General features: G+C 44.1%; 1 protein-coding gene across 3 annotated transcripts in view; it reads right to left on the reverse strand.

Annotated features, from left to right (window-relative positions):
• The window catches only part of TMEM120B (transmembrane protein 120B), a 38,012-nt gene that overhangs the window by 2,239 nt on the left and 19,768 nt on the right, over positions 1–16,005 (reverse strand). For all 3 annotated transcript variants that reach the window (XM_024196195.1, XM_024196196.2, XM_024196197.1), the window contains exons 7-11: positions 7,285–7,350; positions 6,174–6,235; positions 5,444–5,536; positions 4,895–4,959; positions 696–764 (exon numbers count right to left, since the gene is read on the reverse strand). In XM_024196195.1, coding sequence (XP_024051963.1) covers positions 696–764; positions 4,895–4,959; positions 5,444–5,536; positions 6,174–6,235; positions 7,285–7,350 — 355 coding nt within the window. The remainder of the gene's footprint in view (positions 1–695; positions 765–4,894; positions 4,960–5,443; positions 5,537–6,173; positions 6,236–7,284; positions 7,351–16,005) is intronic.

Raw genomic sequence — 16,005 nt, forward strand, 5'->3', positions numbered from 1 at the left:
CAAGGCATGTTTTCTAATCCTTTAATTGTTCTCATGGCTCTTCTCTGAACCCGCTCCAATTTATCAACATCCTTCTTGAATTGTGGGCACCAGAACTGGACACAGCCTTCCAGCAGTGGTCACACCAGGGCCAAAAACAGAGGTAAAATATCCTCTGTACACCTATTTGAGATTGCCCTGTTTATACTCCCAGGATTGCATTAGCTTTTTTGGCCACAGAGTCACACTGGGAGTTCATGTTCAGCCGATTATCCACCAGGATCCCCACATCTTTCAGAGTCACTACTTCCCAGGATAAAGTCCCCCTCACGTAAGTATGGCCTGCCTAATTCTTTGTTCCTAGATGTATACATTTCTATTTAGCCATATCAGAATGCATATTGTTTGCTTGAGCTCATCTTACCAAGCAATTCACATCATTCTATATCAAGATCAATACAAGCAACTGAATTCGAGAAAACATGTACATGTCGTTGGCAATGAGGAACACTAAGTAGAAAAGTGTCAGCATCCTTAAAGATATAGTAATAAAATGGATACTGCCATATTCTTTATAGCTACCTTCTGTTTGGTATTGTATTCAACTGATACAAAGGAAGTTATTCTGACAAATTCTATGTCAATTTTCAGACTAAGGCATTTGGATCAATATGATAACATCAGAGTTCTTGTTTATTGTAAACAGAGTTACCTACCTGCCATTCTTTGCATTCCGTATGCCTAGACAGTTCAAAAAGTGTGATTGCATTATAGAGCTGCCAAAACTAAGAGAAAAGAGAGACCACTTCATTAAAATATAATAAAAATAAAAATGATTGTTAAACAGTTTAGCCTGCTGTAAATTAGCAATTAGCACAGCAAGGGAAGCTACTTGACATGCTGGTGTGTCCTTTGGCAAAAATCTACTGAATTTGGAAGCCACAGCTATGCATGAAGTATGGGTAAGATACTTGTTGCTGACCATGAAGGATTATGTAAAACATTGCATAGATATTTATATTGGAGTCTGGTTCTTCAACAAGTCAGCACATTAACGTGACTCAGGCTTTTCATGCACAAGTGCATTCTATTGTATGATGTTCGTTTACAGGTGCATTCCCTGTGGGGGAGAGGGCGGATTTAAAAAAAAAAAAAAAAAACAAAACTACAAAACAAAAACAGTAAGATTTAAGGTATCAAAAGAATTAAAATGTTTTAAAGAGTTTGAGATTGTTGTAGGAATTAGTCTTGAATGAACCACAGCAGCAGAGCAACATTGAGCCTCCCTGCTTTTAAAACAAATCAAGAATAATCAATTTCTCCCAGGTAGATTTTCCAATTGTAGTTTTATCTACAAGAAGGGAGGAATACTTCTACATTTTAAGTCCCTTTTCTTGTTTAAAATTTTATACTGCACCCAGTATCACCATGTCATTACGTATGTATCCATGGCACATCTTTTGTACCACACGGTACACACTAAGACATGGTCCTGTCCCAGAGAGCTTAGAGTCTAAGGGCCTGAGTCTGCATTCGTTATGAGATTTCAGAGGTTACTCAAGTAAAGGATGGAGGATCGGTGCTTCAATTGGACACGTACAGTACAGGACAAATCTGTAATATACTGGAGAGCTACATGAAGGTCCAATCACAAAGTGGAGTGTAGTTTGTATTTATTGTTTTTAATTACACACTTCTGATGTTGGTGAATTATGGCTGAAATGCTCCATGGAAAATATCTTTAGAAGGTGGAATTTCAGCAAAGCAGAGTGATCAGATGGTATCCAAAGAAAGGGAGGGAACTTTAAGCATGAGGGGCAGCATAAAAGGGGATGTAGCTATGAGTGGGAGGGTACAAAAAGTGCATTTAGGAGCATAAACAGTTGGGGGATGGAGGGGAGAATGAAGGCAGAAATCTAGGTGGTAGAGTCAGGCAGAGCTTTGAAAATGAGGTGCTTGAATTATTACATTGTGATGTACATTGCACAGGTTTTTGGGTTGTTTTTTAAACTTGCTAGCAGCTGGCATAGAGGCAAGGGGATATTTGATCTATGACCCACAACCATTGTGGAAGTAAATAAAATACCCCCAATGCCCCCAACCACCAAATAAAAATGAAGCCAGAGTGGGGGAGGGGGGAAATTTGTCCTCAAAGTAATAAAAGTGGATTCAGGGAGCCTGGAAAACTGCACAGCTGATGGAGAAACCAGGTGACCTGCCACCAAGAGGGACAAACTGTTCCTTACAGTTTTCAGGCAATTTGTTCATGAACGGAGACACTGCCTTCCCATCTGAATAGTTATACCAGGCCAAGAGGGCCTGGTGGTCAGCAATATGAAGATGTAACCTCCACTCCCCCCGCCCCCCCCCACACACACCTTGAATAAACCTCTCCCCCTAAAAGGGGTTAACTGATTTGCATCCTTTTTTAGGGGGAGGGGAAGGGGGGGGCAAACAGAGGACATAGCCTTAGCTTGACCTTGACAGTGCCTTTCATTTACCATGGCCACTCCCAGTGAGCATGGTGTGGGGTGTGAATAAACCTTCTCCAGCCCCTGGGATGGAACCTGGTATTTGTGCTCTATGCACTTAGCCATTGGTTGAACAGATGAGGGGGTTTGCCACAGTGACTTGATGGGCTGCATTATCATCTCATGTACAGGAAAGGCTGAATTAGCTGGGTGCAAAACATCTATCAGCTTGTGAGGATTCTCCTCCACCAGCTCCATTTGAATGCCAAGAGATGCATCCATCCTTTTTAGTAACTTTATAGTCATCCAGAACCGGGAAGGAAGCTTCTGGTAGGAGCGCGTCATCCGGCGATGAGGATGACATATTCAGAGGAGGCAAGGCAGAAGCCTCCCGGGGCTGATCTTGCACTGCTGAGGCAGACTGCTGGCACAAGGCTGATTGGGGAAGTCCAGCCATTCTGTGTCTGGATGCTGTTCTGCACCAACCATTAGTGGTTCCTTGGTATCAGGTGGGAAGCCGCCTTTCTTGACGATCTGCTTCTATGAAGAAGCAGAGATGTTGATCTCGATGCTGGTGGTATTCCCCAAGGCCTCCAATATGGCCAATGAGGTGGCTGACACAGTATCAGAAGCCAGTTATGCCTAGGCCAGGGTTCCCTATCCCTTGATCTGCCCTTGACAGAGCAATTTCTGTGAGAGTAGGAGGCGGCCCTGGACTCTCTGAAGTGGGAAACCTGACTTTGACTATGAGTAAAAATACTCCCAAATCCTAGGTGGTGTGGTACCAGGAGGAGTCCTCGGAGCCCAGGATCTACGTCAAGACTGCAGTACCAGTGGCAGCATTGAAGGCTTCCTAGACAGTGGTACCATGTGATGAGGTGGAGGTGCCATACCCTAGGCCTACTGAGGAGGCCAATGAATGCGGTACCTGGCCTGAGACCGATGGGGCCGTAACAGACCCTGACGTTGGTGCTGATGGCCATCGCACCTGTGATGGTGCCAGAAGAGGATCTTTGACCTGAATCAGTGGCAATGGCAGAGTGGCACCGAAACGGACAGCTGCCCCACCATAAGCAGGGACGACGCATCTACAGCCATCACTCTTGAGATGGCCCATCTCAACGGTCCAGGGGTGCATATAGGAGTCAACAGCTCAGCCCTATGAGAGGGACTGCGAACTAGTACAGGAAATGGCAAGCTGAAGGGCACGCACTATATCTTTGGTACAGAGTGGCCTTCCATTGCAGAGGCGGCCCGTACCCAGGACTTCAAAGAAGTCAGTGTGTTCTTATGCTTCAAAGGACGGGAATGGTCTGTGGTCTTGCGCCTTGAAAATGATGGCCCTGGTGAAGGGGATCTCCTATAGTCTGTCTGCTGGAGAGACCACGGAAGCACTCCTACAAGAGGTGGTCAATGAACTCCCTTGTGCCAAACGAGGGGGTTCCCTGACGCCAGGCAAAGGGCCATGAGAAGTTAGCTAAGGCTCTCTTCTCTCTGCTTCTTGTTCTGGATTGGAAGCCACAGCAGATCAGACACCCATCTCTAATGTGACCCTCACCCAAGCATTTTAAATAGAAAGTCCTCAGGTCACTAATAGGCATTGGTTCATGGCAGCGGAAGCAGGGCTTAAAACCTGGAGACCTTGACATAAGTTCCCCCAGTACCGGGCAAGGCCCAGAATCCTGCTGTAGCCAAAGAAAATTAAATAAGTTAAAAAGAAAAAGGGGAAAAAAAAAAAAAAGAAAAAAAAAAAGGAGGCGAAAGAATAAAAACAGTGAGTACCGCTAAATGAAAAAAGCTAACTATAAGTAACAGTTCACAGGGGAATGAGGCTGGAAAGCCCAGGAGTGCTCTGACTACTAGCCACAGAGGGTAAGAAGAACAAAAGGATGGGTGGGGTGGGTCACGATTTATACCCTGGGCTCAGGGCAGGAGGAAGCCAGTGGACATATGGGGCTGCCTCTAAGGTTACCACTAGGGAAAAAACTCTCTGGCACTGATGCATGAGACATGCATACACCTACATAGCGTAAGGGACATATGCAATCACTAAAAGAGGGGGTTGCCAGGTAACCAAACAGAAGAACTCCAATGGCAAACTCCTCTAATTACAAAGGTTAAAGGGCTTCTTCATGATCTCATACGGAAAAAAAAACCAACCAGATGTATTTTCATTAGAAGAGAGCAAAATCTAGTGACTACAGGTTTCTGGAATAATCTGTGTTAAACTAGTCTTCCTACTTTCAACCATTTCATAACTTCTTTCTAAAAGGGATACTCAATTCCCAGCTCTGGAACACAGTTACCATATGCACTATGTGATCCAAGAGGCAACTTTGTGTTTTGCTACAATTACAGCACTAACAACTCTGAAAATCCCTGGTCTTTGTGTTCAAATAAAACAAAATCAGTGAAATATGTAGGAGCCAGGTTCTCCAACTTACATGCCCAAAGAACAGGAAGGGAAGAAGAAAGGTCAGCCCTCGCCACATCCAAGACTGAAATCCTTCTGTAAAACCAGAACATTAGGAGAGACAAATAAATTAGTACCTACAGGCCCACCACTCTCCTGCACCATCATCTGTTATTACTTTCTATGTCTTCTTCAGATAAGATGTTCAGGACAAGGAGCTCTACATTTTATGTAAACCACCCTGGATGCCTATGGCTATATATAAGATGACAAATAATAAAGATAGAATTTTTACATTTAAGATTACAAAGCCTTCAAAATATCAGTTTAATACGATCCTTTTTGTCCAACATAACAAAAGGGTCATAAATCATTTAGTTTCAGTCTCCTGTTGCTAACACCTACATACTCAAAATGATCAGGGCAGGATAGTGGAATGATGCTGGGAAGGCTTTGAGATAAACTCTGTGGAAGTGAAAACAGGCTGAGAAATCACATTTAAAACTTTAAGTCAATTAGCTGCTGAATGTAAATTAAATGGTTTTTGTAAAACTAAATTAGGGGTTACAAAAACACCCACCTACTGTAAGATCCAAGTGGTTTCTTTTCCCTAATGCACGGAGTCTGTAAAGGCAGCCACTTTGATAATAATATTGTAGGAACTGTACACAGCCTGGAAAACAAAGGAATTATTCATTTTAGTTGAAACTGGACGGGAGAAAACAAAATCATGTTGCAGTGGCTACTCTAACACGAACAGTAAGAAGAGTTAATTCATTATTATCTGCGAACTTAGGCCTGGTCCACACTAAAAAGTTAGGTCGACCCACCTACATGGCTCAGAGGTGTGAAAAATCCATATCCCAGAATGATGTAGTTAAACTGGTCTAACCCCCCCCCCCCCCCCAGTTTAAATAGAATTCTTCAACTGACCTAGTGCTATCAACATAGCTACTGCCTCTCGGTGGCACAGGTAGTGTCTATAGTGAAGCACTATAACAGTCAACTGTAGACAAGCCCTTAGTTTAATACTAATGATATACCTATCTCAGAGCTGGAAGGGACCCTGAAAGGTCATCGAGTCCAGCCCCCTACCTTCACTAGCAGGACCAAGTACTCATTTTGCTCCATCCCTAGGTGGCCCCCTCAAGGATTGAATTCACAACCCTGGGTTTAGCAGGCCAATGCTCAAACCACTGAGCTCTCTCTCTCTCTCCCCCTCCACCCCGCAGGGAACCTTAGTATTTAAGAGGCAGAAGGGTAGAGAATCCATATTTTATTCAAGAATTAACAAGGTAAGATATACTTACTCTGAAAAATTGAAAACGCTAAAAATTGATTGCGAAACATTTGATACATGAGTCCATCTGGCCTGATAGAGAGGGGGGTAAAAAAGAAAAAAGATTCACACTTTTGGTTTAATAAGAAATACAAAAACTAATATAAAGTTCCTTCTCCCTATTTCAGTCAAGTCTGAGCCCATCAGTGAATGACATAAGCAGTTATTCTTGTTATGCAGTGCGGCCCACTAGGCTGCAGATCTCAGCTTGTGGCAAAGCATATGTCAAAGCTTACGATGTCAGTAAATGTCTAAACATCACAACTCTGGGTTGTAGGCAACTTATCTCATTGGGTTTCCCTGGGTTTTTTTCTCTAACTGGGAATGTTGCCTTTTCTTGCTAATTAAATGGCAGTATTCTATAGCCAATGATCAAATCATTAAGCAATATTTGCAAAAAAACAATCAAAATAGGTGTGTGCACCTGAGGGGAGAAGTAATTTTTTTTATTGTTTTAATAAAACCTTTGTTCCTGTGGTTTTAATAAAGAAGTTAAATAGTGACTGAAATAAAAGGATTTTTATATTAAACATATATAAAAAAAGATTATAAGTGAGACTATTTTAATCAAGGTTTTGTTAAATTACACAAAACAACATTCAAATTGTTTGCATGATCACCCTAACCAGGAGATAAAAATTAAACCCAAAACAAAACCACGAGTTTGAATGTTTACTTTTATAATCTGGGTTCAGCAAAATGAAAGTAAAAAACCCAAAGATTTATTGAATATAATTCATGTCATTTATTGTCTATATAGAGAGATTTATCTGCTTGTTCTTTAATATAAATTTCTTAGCTCTTTATATAGAGCAGCAAATCAGGGAGATTCAGACATTTTGCTGCCCCCATTACAGCTACTGAGCTGTTGTTTTAATAGAGCTGTAACTGAACTCTCCAGTAGTTCTATATTTATCATTCCAAATGTCACACCAGAGAAAACATATAAGGCACAAAGCTACAGCAAGTGCTTGGAAAGACACATTTATACCAGGTCACTTTAGACGCGTCTGAGGAGGGTTTAAAACCGTTAATGTAAACCCTCAATGAAAATCTGTCAGCAGAGTAAAGAGAAAACTTACCATGTTAACATTACTCCAGATAGAAATGTGGAGACATAATGATGAGACACCCACCAGCCCTTAATCCTTAAAAAGAAAAAAGAAAAACCAAAACAGGTAATTAAGGAGGACAGTGGGGAGGAAAGTCACAAATATGCACCTTAAATATAAAGCCAGTCTTTCAATATTGAGATGGAACGTGACTGGCATAAACTGGAGAAAGTTATCAGTCTGAGCAGAATGTGCTAAAATAGTTTGGCCAGGTCAGTACTAATCATTTCTTGAGCTAGGATAAAAATCAATCAGTATAAAATAAGTGAGGTTTGAAAACCAGGAACATCACACAGTCTTGAGTCAAAACAATCTACCACTGTGAGATTAATTACATAGTCTATTCAATGTTACTGGGAGGCAAAAGCAGCCATTGTTTTATCTCTACAGTTCACAACTGTAACGGTCAACGAAATTGCAAGAAATACCAAGAAAGCCCACAGTTCCCATTCACTCTCAGTCACAAAAAACACACCAGTGAGCAGCAGACTTAATCCTCCCCAACCAGATTCCATCAGGAGTAACATTCCAATGGCTCTCAATTCTGGGTTCAGACCGTTGGCCTCTCCATTTTCCTCAGCATACATAATGGATATATTTTGTCAGTAATGCTCTCAGAGGTCACTGAACCCCACCCCACATTTTAATTATGTAATAATAGCAGAGAGTAAGTTGAAGTCTGAGTAAGCACCGTTACCTACCTCTCACACACACACACACACACACCCCATCAGCCTAGAGGGAGAATGCCCTCTTCTGGGCACCACCTGCCTAACCAGCAACATCCATGCAAGCCTTAGGCCTGCAAGCTACTTTATTTTAGAGGATGCGATACAAGTGACTGTGTGCAGCAGGAAACAGTGATGTTCAGAGAGAGAACCCACACAGGAAAGGGATGTGATGCTCAGAGGCAGAACCTACCCGCGCACCCCCACACACCTTATTTTTCTAACTGATATTTCACAAGTTGCATCAGCAACACACTACAGGAACTCATCAGGTGAGTGAGTGAGAGGGCATGGCTACACTATACTTCGCTGACAAAAGTTACGGTGGTCTAAAGCCGCCGCAGTTAGGTACATCGCTTGTGCGTGTGCATACTTGGCGCCTTGCACTGGCGCTGCAAGTACTCACCAGGAGTGCTTGTGTCAATGCACACCACAGTGCACCATGAGTAAGTATCCCAGCATGCAACTCACCACCATCCACCGCACTGTCTTTTGGGAAGTTTTGGCAATGCATGGTGGGGCAGAAACAAGTTACACAGGAGACTAGGAGGAAGAGGTCAACTTCCCAGCATCCAACTTTCTCCACCCCACATCATCGCTATCACGTAATTTGTACTACTTTTGAAAGTACCACGAACACACACAGGACTTGTTGCTGTCCAACACGTGTGACAGAAGCATGGAGCCTGCACAGCTCTGCACTCGTCATGAGCACTGCAAGCACAAGACGCACAATCCTCCAGTATTTGCAGAACGACAAGTACCACCGCGGGGAACAGGACAACATCCTGGACGTCAGATTGCTGTGGGACACAGTAAGAACCAATTCAAGATTGTTGGTGGCATTCACAGAACAGGTGCAAATGGTGGAGCACCGCTTCTGGGCCCAACAAATGAGCACTGACTGGTGGAATCACATCATAATGAAGATTTGGGATGATGAGCAGTGGCTTCAAAACTTTCGGATGCACAAGACCACATTCCTGGATCTGTGTGCTGAGTTCAACCCAGCCCTCCAGTGCAGGGACACCACAATGAGAATTGCACTGACAATGGAGAACCGAGTGGCGATCGCACTATAGAAACTTGCAACGCTGGATTGCTGCTGTGAGAAATCATTTTGGAGCTGGAAAATCCACTGGGGGGGGGGGAGGGGAAATCACTGTCATGCAAGTGTGAAGGGCCATTAATAGTCTTCTCTTGGCAACGTGCAGGACAAAAATAGATGGATTTTCAGCAATGAGGTTCCCGAACTGTGGTGGAGCAATGGACAGCATGCATATCCCTATTCTGGCACCACACTCCTTTGCCACAGAGTAATCAACAGAAAGCTCTTTTTCTGTGGTTATGCAAGCTCTCGTGGATCACTGGGGACACTTCACTGACATCAGTGTTGGCTGGTCAGGAAAGGCACATGATGTTTGCACTTTTAAGAACACAGGACTGTTCAGAAAGCTACAGGCAGGGACTTTCCCCACTGGCGGATCACCTTTGGTGATGCTGAAATGCCAATAGTTATCCTGGGGGTCCCAGCCTACCACTTACTCCCCTAGCTCATGAAGCCGTACACCATACACCTCAACAACACCGAGGAAAGATTCAACTACCGGCTCAAGCAGGCGCAAAATGACAGCCGAATGTGCTTTTGGTAGACTGAAGTGATGCTGGTGTTTACTCACAAGATTGGATGTCAGTGAGAAAAATATCAATGGTTACAACTGCCCACTGTGTCCTGCAGAATGTCTGTGATGCAAAGGGAGAAAAGTTGCTGCCAGGGTGGAGGGCACAGGTGGAATGGCTGTCTGCTGAGTTTGAACAGCCAGATACAAGGCTATCAAAAAAGCTCAACACGGAGCTACACAGCACTTAACAAGAGTCACAATAATGTGTTGTGGTGTACTGTGCTCTGCCTGGCCCTGAAGTTTGGGAACCTGTTAAGAACTGTGTGGCACTTGGTGCATTACCAGTGTTGTATTCATAGATGCGCACCTATTACTTTTGTGGTGCAGGCTGTACATTTATGATTATTACACTGTGTTTGAAATATCTCATAGGATCAATGACAAAGTGAACAATCACAAGTAAGTGGGTGCTTTCAGGACTGCCAGCCATTCTCCCAGGATTTATTTTCCAAATAATAATTTTATTGAGTAACAACACTTCAGAAAAAAAATCTGTGAAAGTTAAAAGCAAATATATTACAACCTCAATCAATTTATGGAACAGAGCATAAAGAAGGGGATGGAACATTCATGTACATATTAACTATACATACAGCAACTGTAGCTGAAGTTGTTTGTGTCCAGGATGTCTCCCCGTGTGTAGGGGGTAGGGATGCGTCCCTGATGCCACGTGGAATGTTGAGGGGGTGTAGGGAGTTGCTATACTGGCGTTCTCCATGGACTGCAAAGGGAGATGAGCCTGGGATTGCAGACCCTGTAGGTCCACTAGTGTCTGCAGCATCTGTGTTTGCTGTCGGAGAAGCTCCATTACGTCCTGGTGTTTCTCCCTGGAGTCTGCAATATTCATCCTCCAGGGCCTCTGTTCACGGTCTGACGCAGCTCTGGCTTCCAGGATCTCATTGAAATTGTCATCCTGGGTTGTCTTTTTCTCCTTCTGCCCTCAAGCAGCTGCAGATAAAACAGACAGAGGTGACTATACTGACAACGGTACAACAGAAAGCAAAAGTTAAAGTTCAGAACTCCCTTCCCTTGCTCTCGTAAAGTTTTAAACAAAACATGCTTATTGACCCTTCTGCTTCGGAGTGCTTGTGCATGGCCCCACTCACATGGTGAGTATGGCTGGCCAGGGCTGAGGGAAATGAGGTGGGAATGGCCCACTGAACACTGTCACCACTTTCCACAGGTGATGGTGATTTCAGCTGATCTCTCACTTCTGAGAGTAACAAAGGCACAGACAACACAGTTGCTGCTGGCGTTCCAAAGCCGTCTGGGCCAGTATGCTGCTAACCTGTTTATGAAATGGTGCCTGCCAAAGTTATCACTGACTGGCATGGAAAAGGATCCTTCCTCAGAGGAAGAAATAAGGCTGCCATCCCTAGAAACCTTTCCGAGAAGATTGCAAAGTACCTCCGTGGAAGTTTCATTGAGATCTCTCAGGAGAATTCGAGGGACAACCCCAGGTACATAAACTGCTCCATAAGGAGTCCCCTGCCTAACTCCACAGGGGAATGAAAAGCAGGTGTTACCTGTTGTACCACTAGCTCTTTTAGTACAAATAAAAGAAAGGAAAGTCGATAGCTATGTCCTGCTAAGTTGGGGGCACCATCACTGTAATGGGAAATACATTTACACACTTACCCAAGGTTCTTTCCCCTGTATCAGGTTCACCTGTACTCGACTGCCAGGACTGACTAGATCGTGGAGTCTCAAACAGGTCCTGGCTCACAGCACAGCTCAACAATCTCCCCGCTCACGGTCGCACATCCCCCATCCTCCCTCTTCTCCTCCTCTTCCTCACTGTTCGCACCAGGGGCCAATGACTCAGGCTCCTTGGAGACGTGCAAGATGCTGGTGGGGTTTCCTCCAAGTACAGCATGCAGTTCTTTGTAAGAGTGGCAGGTCTGTGGCTCAGCATCAAGTTGACTATTGGCCTCCCTGGCTTTCTGGTATGCCTGCCACAATTTCTTCGCTTTCGCACAGCACCGCTGCTGCTCCCTGTCAAACCCTTTCTCCTGCATCCCCCATTCAATCTGCTCATAGACGTCCACGTTTCTATGGCTGATTTGTGGCTGTGCCTTGTTTGCTTCTTTACAGTGCATAACAAAGGCCTGAAGTGGTTTGGGGGTTATTTTTATTTAAAAAAAAAAAAAAAAAAAGTAGAAATCCAGGTCATGTCTGCCCTGTTTTCCCTAGAAGACTTTATAGACAACTGGGGAACTGGTAGGATGACATCAGAGATGTCATCAAAGTGAAACCTAGTTCAAAAGAAGTTAAACAATATTTATTCAGACTGTTTTAAAACTCGGAATTAAACAGACAAACAGTCTTGGGAGCAAAGATCTGTGGTAAAGATTTAACATCTCTGCTTCAATTAAAGGCAGGTAAAAGTCACAATCCACATCTGAGACCTCCAGTGATTGCCCATCCAACCAGGGAACACCAACCTTAATGTTCCTGAAATTTAAGACAAAACGAAAGAAAAAAAAAAAAAAACAACAAAAAAAAAAAAAAAAAGACACCTTTGAAATTCTTTATTAGAAAGCATGCCCCATTCCTCCAACCACCATGTGCAGCTGATATTTAAGGGTTAAACCTCTTAATGTAAACCACATGCCATTTGATATCATTAATGGTCTAGAGCAGAGGTTTTCAAATTTTTTTTCTGGTGACCCAGTTGAAGAAAATTGTTGATGCCCACGACCTAATGGAGCTAGGGATGAGAGGCTTGGGGTGTGGGAGGGGCTTAGGGCTGGGGCAGAGGGTTGAGGTGCAGGGGTGAGGACTGCAGGGATGATGGGTTTGGGCTGCAGGAGTGGGGTCTGGGTTTGGGGGGCTCAGGGCTGGGGTGCGGGAGGGGTCAGGGCTCTGGATTGGGATGCAGGCTCTGGGGTGGGGCCAGGGATGAGGCTCTGGGCTTGGGGGGGGTCTCAGGGCTGGGGCAGGCGATTGGGGTGCATGGTTGGGGCGCAGTCTTACCTCAGGCGGCTCTTGGTCAGCGGCACAGTGGGGGTGCGGAGGCAGGCTTCCTGCCTGTCCTGGCACTGCGGACCACGCTGTGCCCTGGAAGCAGCCAGCAGCAGGTCCGGCTCCTAGGTGGAGGCGCGCAAGTGGCTCCACATGGCTCTCGCCGCAGGCACCGCCCCCCACCAGATCCCATTGGCCAGGAACCAGCCAATGGGAGTGCAGAGCAGGTGCTCAGGGCAGGGGCAGCGTGCAAAGCCTTGTGGCGCCCCCCTCACCTTGGAGCCAGACCTGCTGCTGGCCACTTCCGGGGCGCAGTGCAGTGTCAGAACAGGTAGGGACTAGCCTGCCTTAACCAGGCAGCACCGCCGACTGGACTTTTAAACGGCCCGGTCAGCCGTGCTGACCAGAGCCACTGCGACCCAGTGCCTTACATTCCGTGACCCAGTACTGGGTCATGACCTGCAGTTTGAAAACCACTAGTCTAGAGACAACTGCTTTCCTGAAATGAAACTAGAAGCAAAATAGAAGGAGATTTTTTTTTTTTTTTTTTTAAACAGTACTGTGGCTACATTTGTTAATTTTAGGCCAGTATGCTGGTACTTATAAATAATTGTTGCTACAATCCTGTGATTATATTCAGTTTTGTAGCTTCACCTGTAATACGGATTAATCTGGATGAATCATCTCTGAAGACAGCAAGCAATTGTATTAGCTAATTAGGCATGAGTTTCCCCAGAAATGTTTTGTGCACACACCCCTCAACCACCACTCCGTATGGAGATTTCCTGCCTCTCCATTTTTAGTATGTAACAGGAGAAATGACTTTAGTACAAGGCTTTGGAAAAGTGACTGACTGAGATAAATGGCCATAAACTCCTCCCAGTTGGTCATTAAATCCCAGTAAACATTCTGCACCTCATTCATTACTGCTTAATTATATGTATGCTGTGCTGTCAACACAAATCTTTTACCACCACCATTTTATTTGGTTTACTCATGTATTAAGTTCAATTAAGAGGGAGTTTATAAGCCATTTGGTTCCCCAGGGTGGTGTTTATTGGACAAGGATGCACAAGTGAAGTTGAAGTAAAGTGGTTTTGCTTATTCAAAGTGTGGCAAACAAGCCAAATTAGAGAGAGAACTAATTAATACAGCAGTAGTGTGTGTGTGTGTGTGCGCACACGCGTGTGTATTCATTATCAAGATTGTGTGTGTGTTTTCCCTTTCCCTAGTGAGGGCCAATCTACAACGGATGAGTAGCAAAACAGCAGGGGGCCATCAGATCTGACTTCACAAGCAATAATGTGTCTCTGTTACACCAGTGTACATAAGAAATAATGAAGTTAGAGTGACACCAGTGTAAAACTGGTGTGAGAAGAAGGCAGCGACCCAATTATTGTCCTTTCTAGCCAGGCACTTGAGGAATGTGAGTTGGCTGGCTACTAGGACATTGGGAGAGGTCCTGAAATGGCACTAGGTATAACCACTGCTAAAAGTGCATGCAGCACATCTCAGCATTTGCACTGGTTTATTACAGATGTCTTGCGGAATATACACAGGGCTTAAAACAACAAAGTCAGGCAAAAAGTCATCTTGCAGAGTGTTGTTTCATGTCTCATGGAGCTTTTGTTTGTTTTTTAATGGCTACATTTCCTGCCATAAGAAGGGGAATGAAGGACATCCCTAGTTCAAAGGCACTATTAGTAATGCTTCTTTGGAATGCTGTAGGACTCTGAGGATGCAACTACAATTTCCACCACTCAGACGAGGGAATCTGAACATTGAGGGGGAGGGGTCATGACGTCAGGTCCCCTAGAAGTGCAAGGTTATTCCCTACTATGGTTTGACTGAAAAGGACGCTGTCAATTTGATTTATCTTAAATTGACTGATTGTCACCTGTTTTTGTTTTTTTAGGAGGGGGAGGAGGGCAGATTCTGTTTTGTTTTTTTAATTTGCTGCTCTAAATACTATGAAATTATCTTTTTTAAATTCCTTTGAAATAAGATTCAAGAGATTTTTCTGCTCCTCCATTAATGTTTATAAAAGTCTCTTCAGCAAGAGAGACTGACTAACTATAAGGGGAACAGTGAAACTGGCTACTCACAAAGTGCTGTCAAATGCATTAAATAACTAAATTGAAAAACAGAAAAATTTTGATGTGTGTTTTTTCAGTTATAGTAATGTTCCACTTATTAGTAGCATCTAGCACTATAGTTAGGTGTGACTAAGTATATATTTTGGGGAACACTAGCGGTTTTCATGTTGATGATGTAACTTGAATTGGCAATACTGGAAACTTCCAAAGAGCAACTTCAGCTATAAATGAATCTGCAAATAATTTAGGATATTTATATTGAAAGCATACATTTTTAAAGAGGAAACATTAGATAAACAATTTAGACTATGAGGGTATTTAAAGAAATAGTGTTTGGGGGCTTTTGTTTATTTTTAATTTCTAACAGGTGTGTACTATTTTTACCTCTTAAATTATATCCACTTTAACATCCAATTCTCCCCCACTCCTCCTCCACCATTGTAGTTTAGATATATGTTTTGCTACCAATCAAGAAGTGGAAATGTGTTCATTATCTATTTCTGCAACCAGGTAAGTCACATTACAAAATCCAGATCACAGTTAGGCTTCTCTGCATTCTTTTTAGTATGGAATCAGAGTTTCTTCTGTGATTTTAAAAGAAGGGTGAGAGATATTAATGTAGTTCCAAAATTACAAAGATTCTGGAAAGTTACAAAAATATAGTCTTCTCTGTAGGCTTTTCACTAAGATCAAGTGTAGCTTTTGGCTAAGATCAAGTGTCGTCTCAGAGAATGTATACATTATTAAATTATGGGGGAGGCATTTAACATCTGCAGGGAGATGGAATCAGTGATGCAGATGATCTTCAGCTATGTCTTATGCTTACAGTAGTGTCACCTTAGACCAGGGATGGGCAAACTTTTTGGCCCAAGGGCCACATCTAGGTATGGAAATGTATGGCGGGCCATGAATGCTCATGAAATTGGGGGGGTGGAGTGCGGGGGGGGGGGGGGGGAGATGGGGGCTCCCGCTGGGGGTGGGGGCTCTGGGGTGAGGTTGGGGATGAGGGGTTAGAGGTGCAGTAGGGTGCTCTGGGCTGGGATCAAGGGGTTCGGAGGGTGGGAGGGGGATCAGGGTTGGGGCAGGGGGTCGGGGTGCAAGAGGGGGTCAGGGGTGCAGGCTCCAGGCAGCTTACCTCAAGCAGCTCCCAGAAGCCGCAGCATGTCCCCACTCTGGCTCCTACGCAGAGGCGCGGCCAGGTGGCTCTGCGCGCTGCCCTGT

Source organism: Terrapene carolina, unplaced genomic scaffold, assembly GCF_002925995.2.
Source record: "Terrapene carolina triunguis isolate 2854851 unplaced genomic scaffold, T_m_triunguis-2.0 Scaffold234, whole genome shotgun sequence".
NCBI lineage: Eukaryota > Metazoa > Chordata > Testudines > Emydidae > Terrapene > Terrapene triunguis.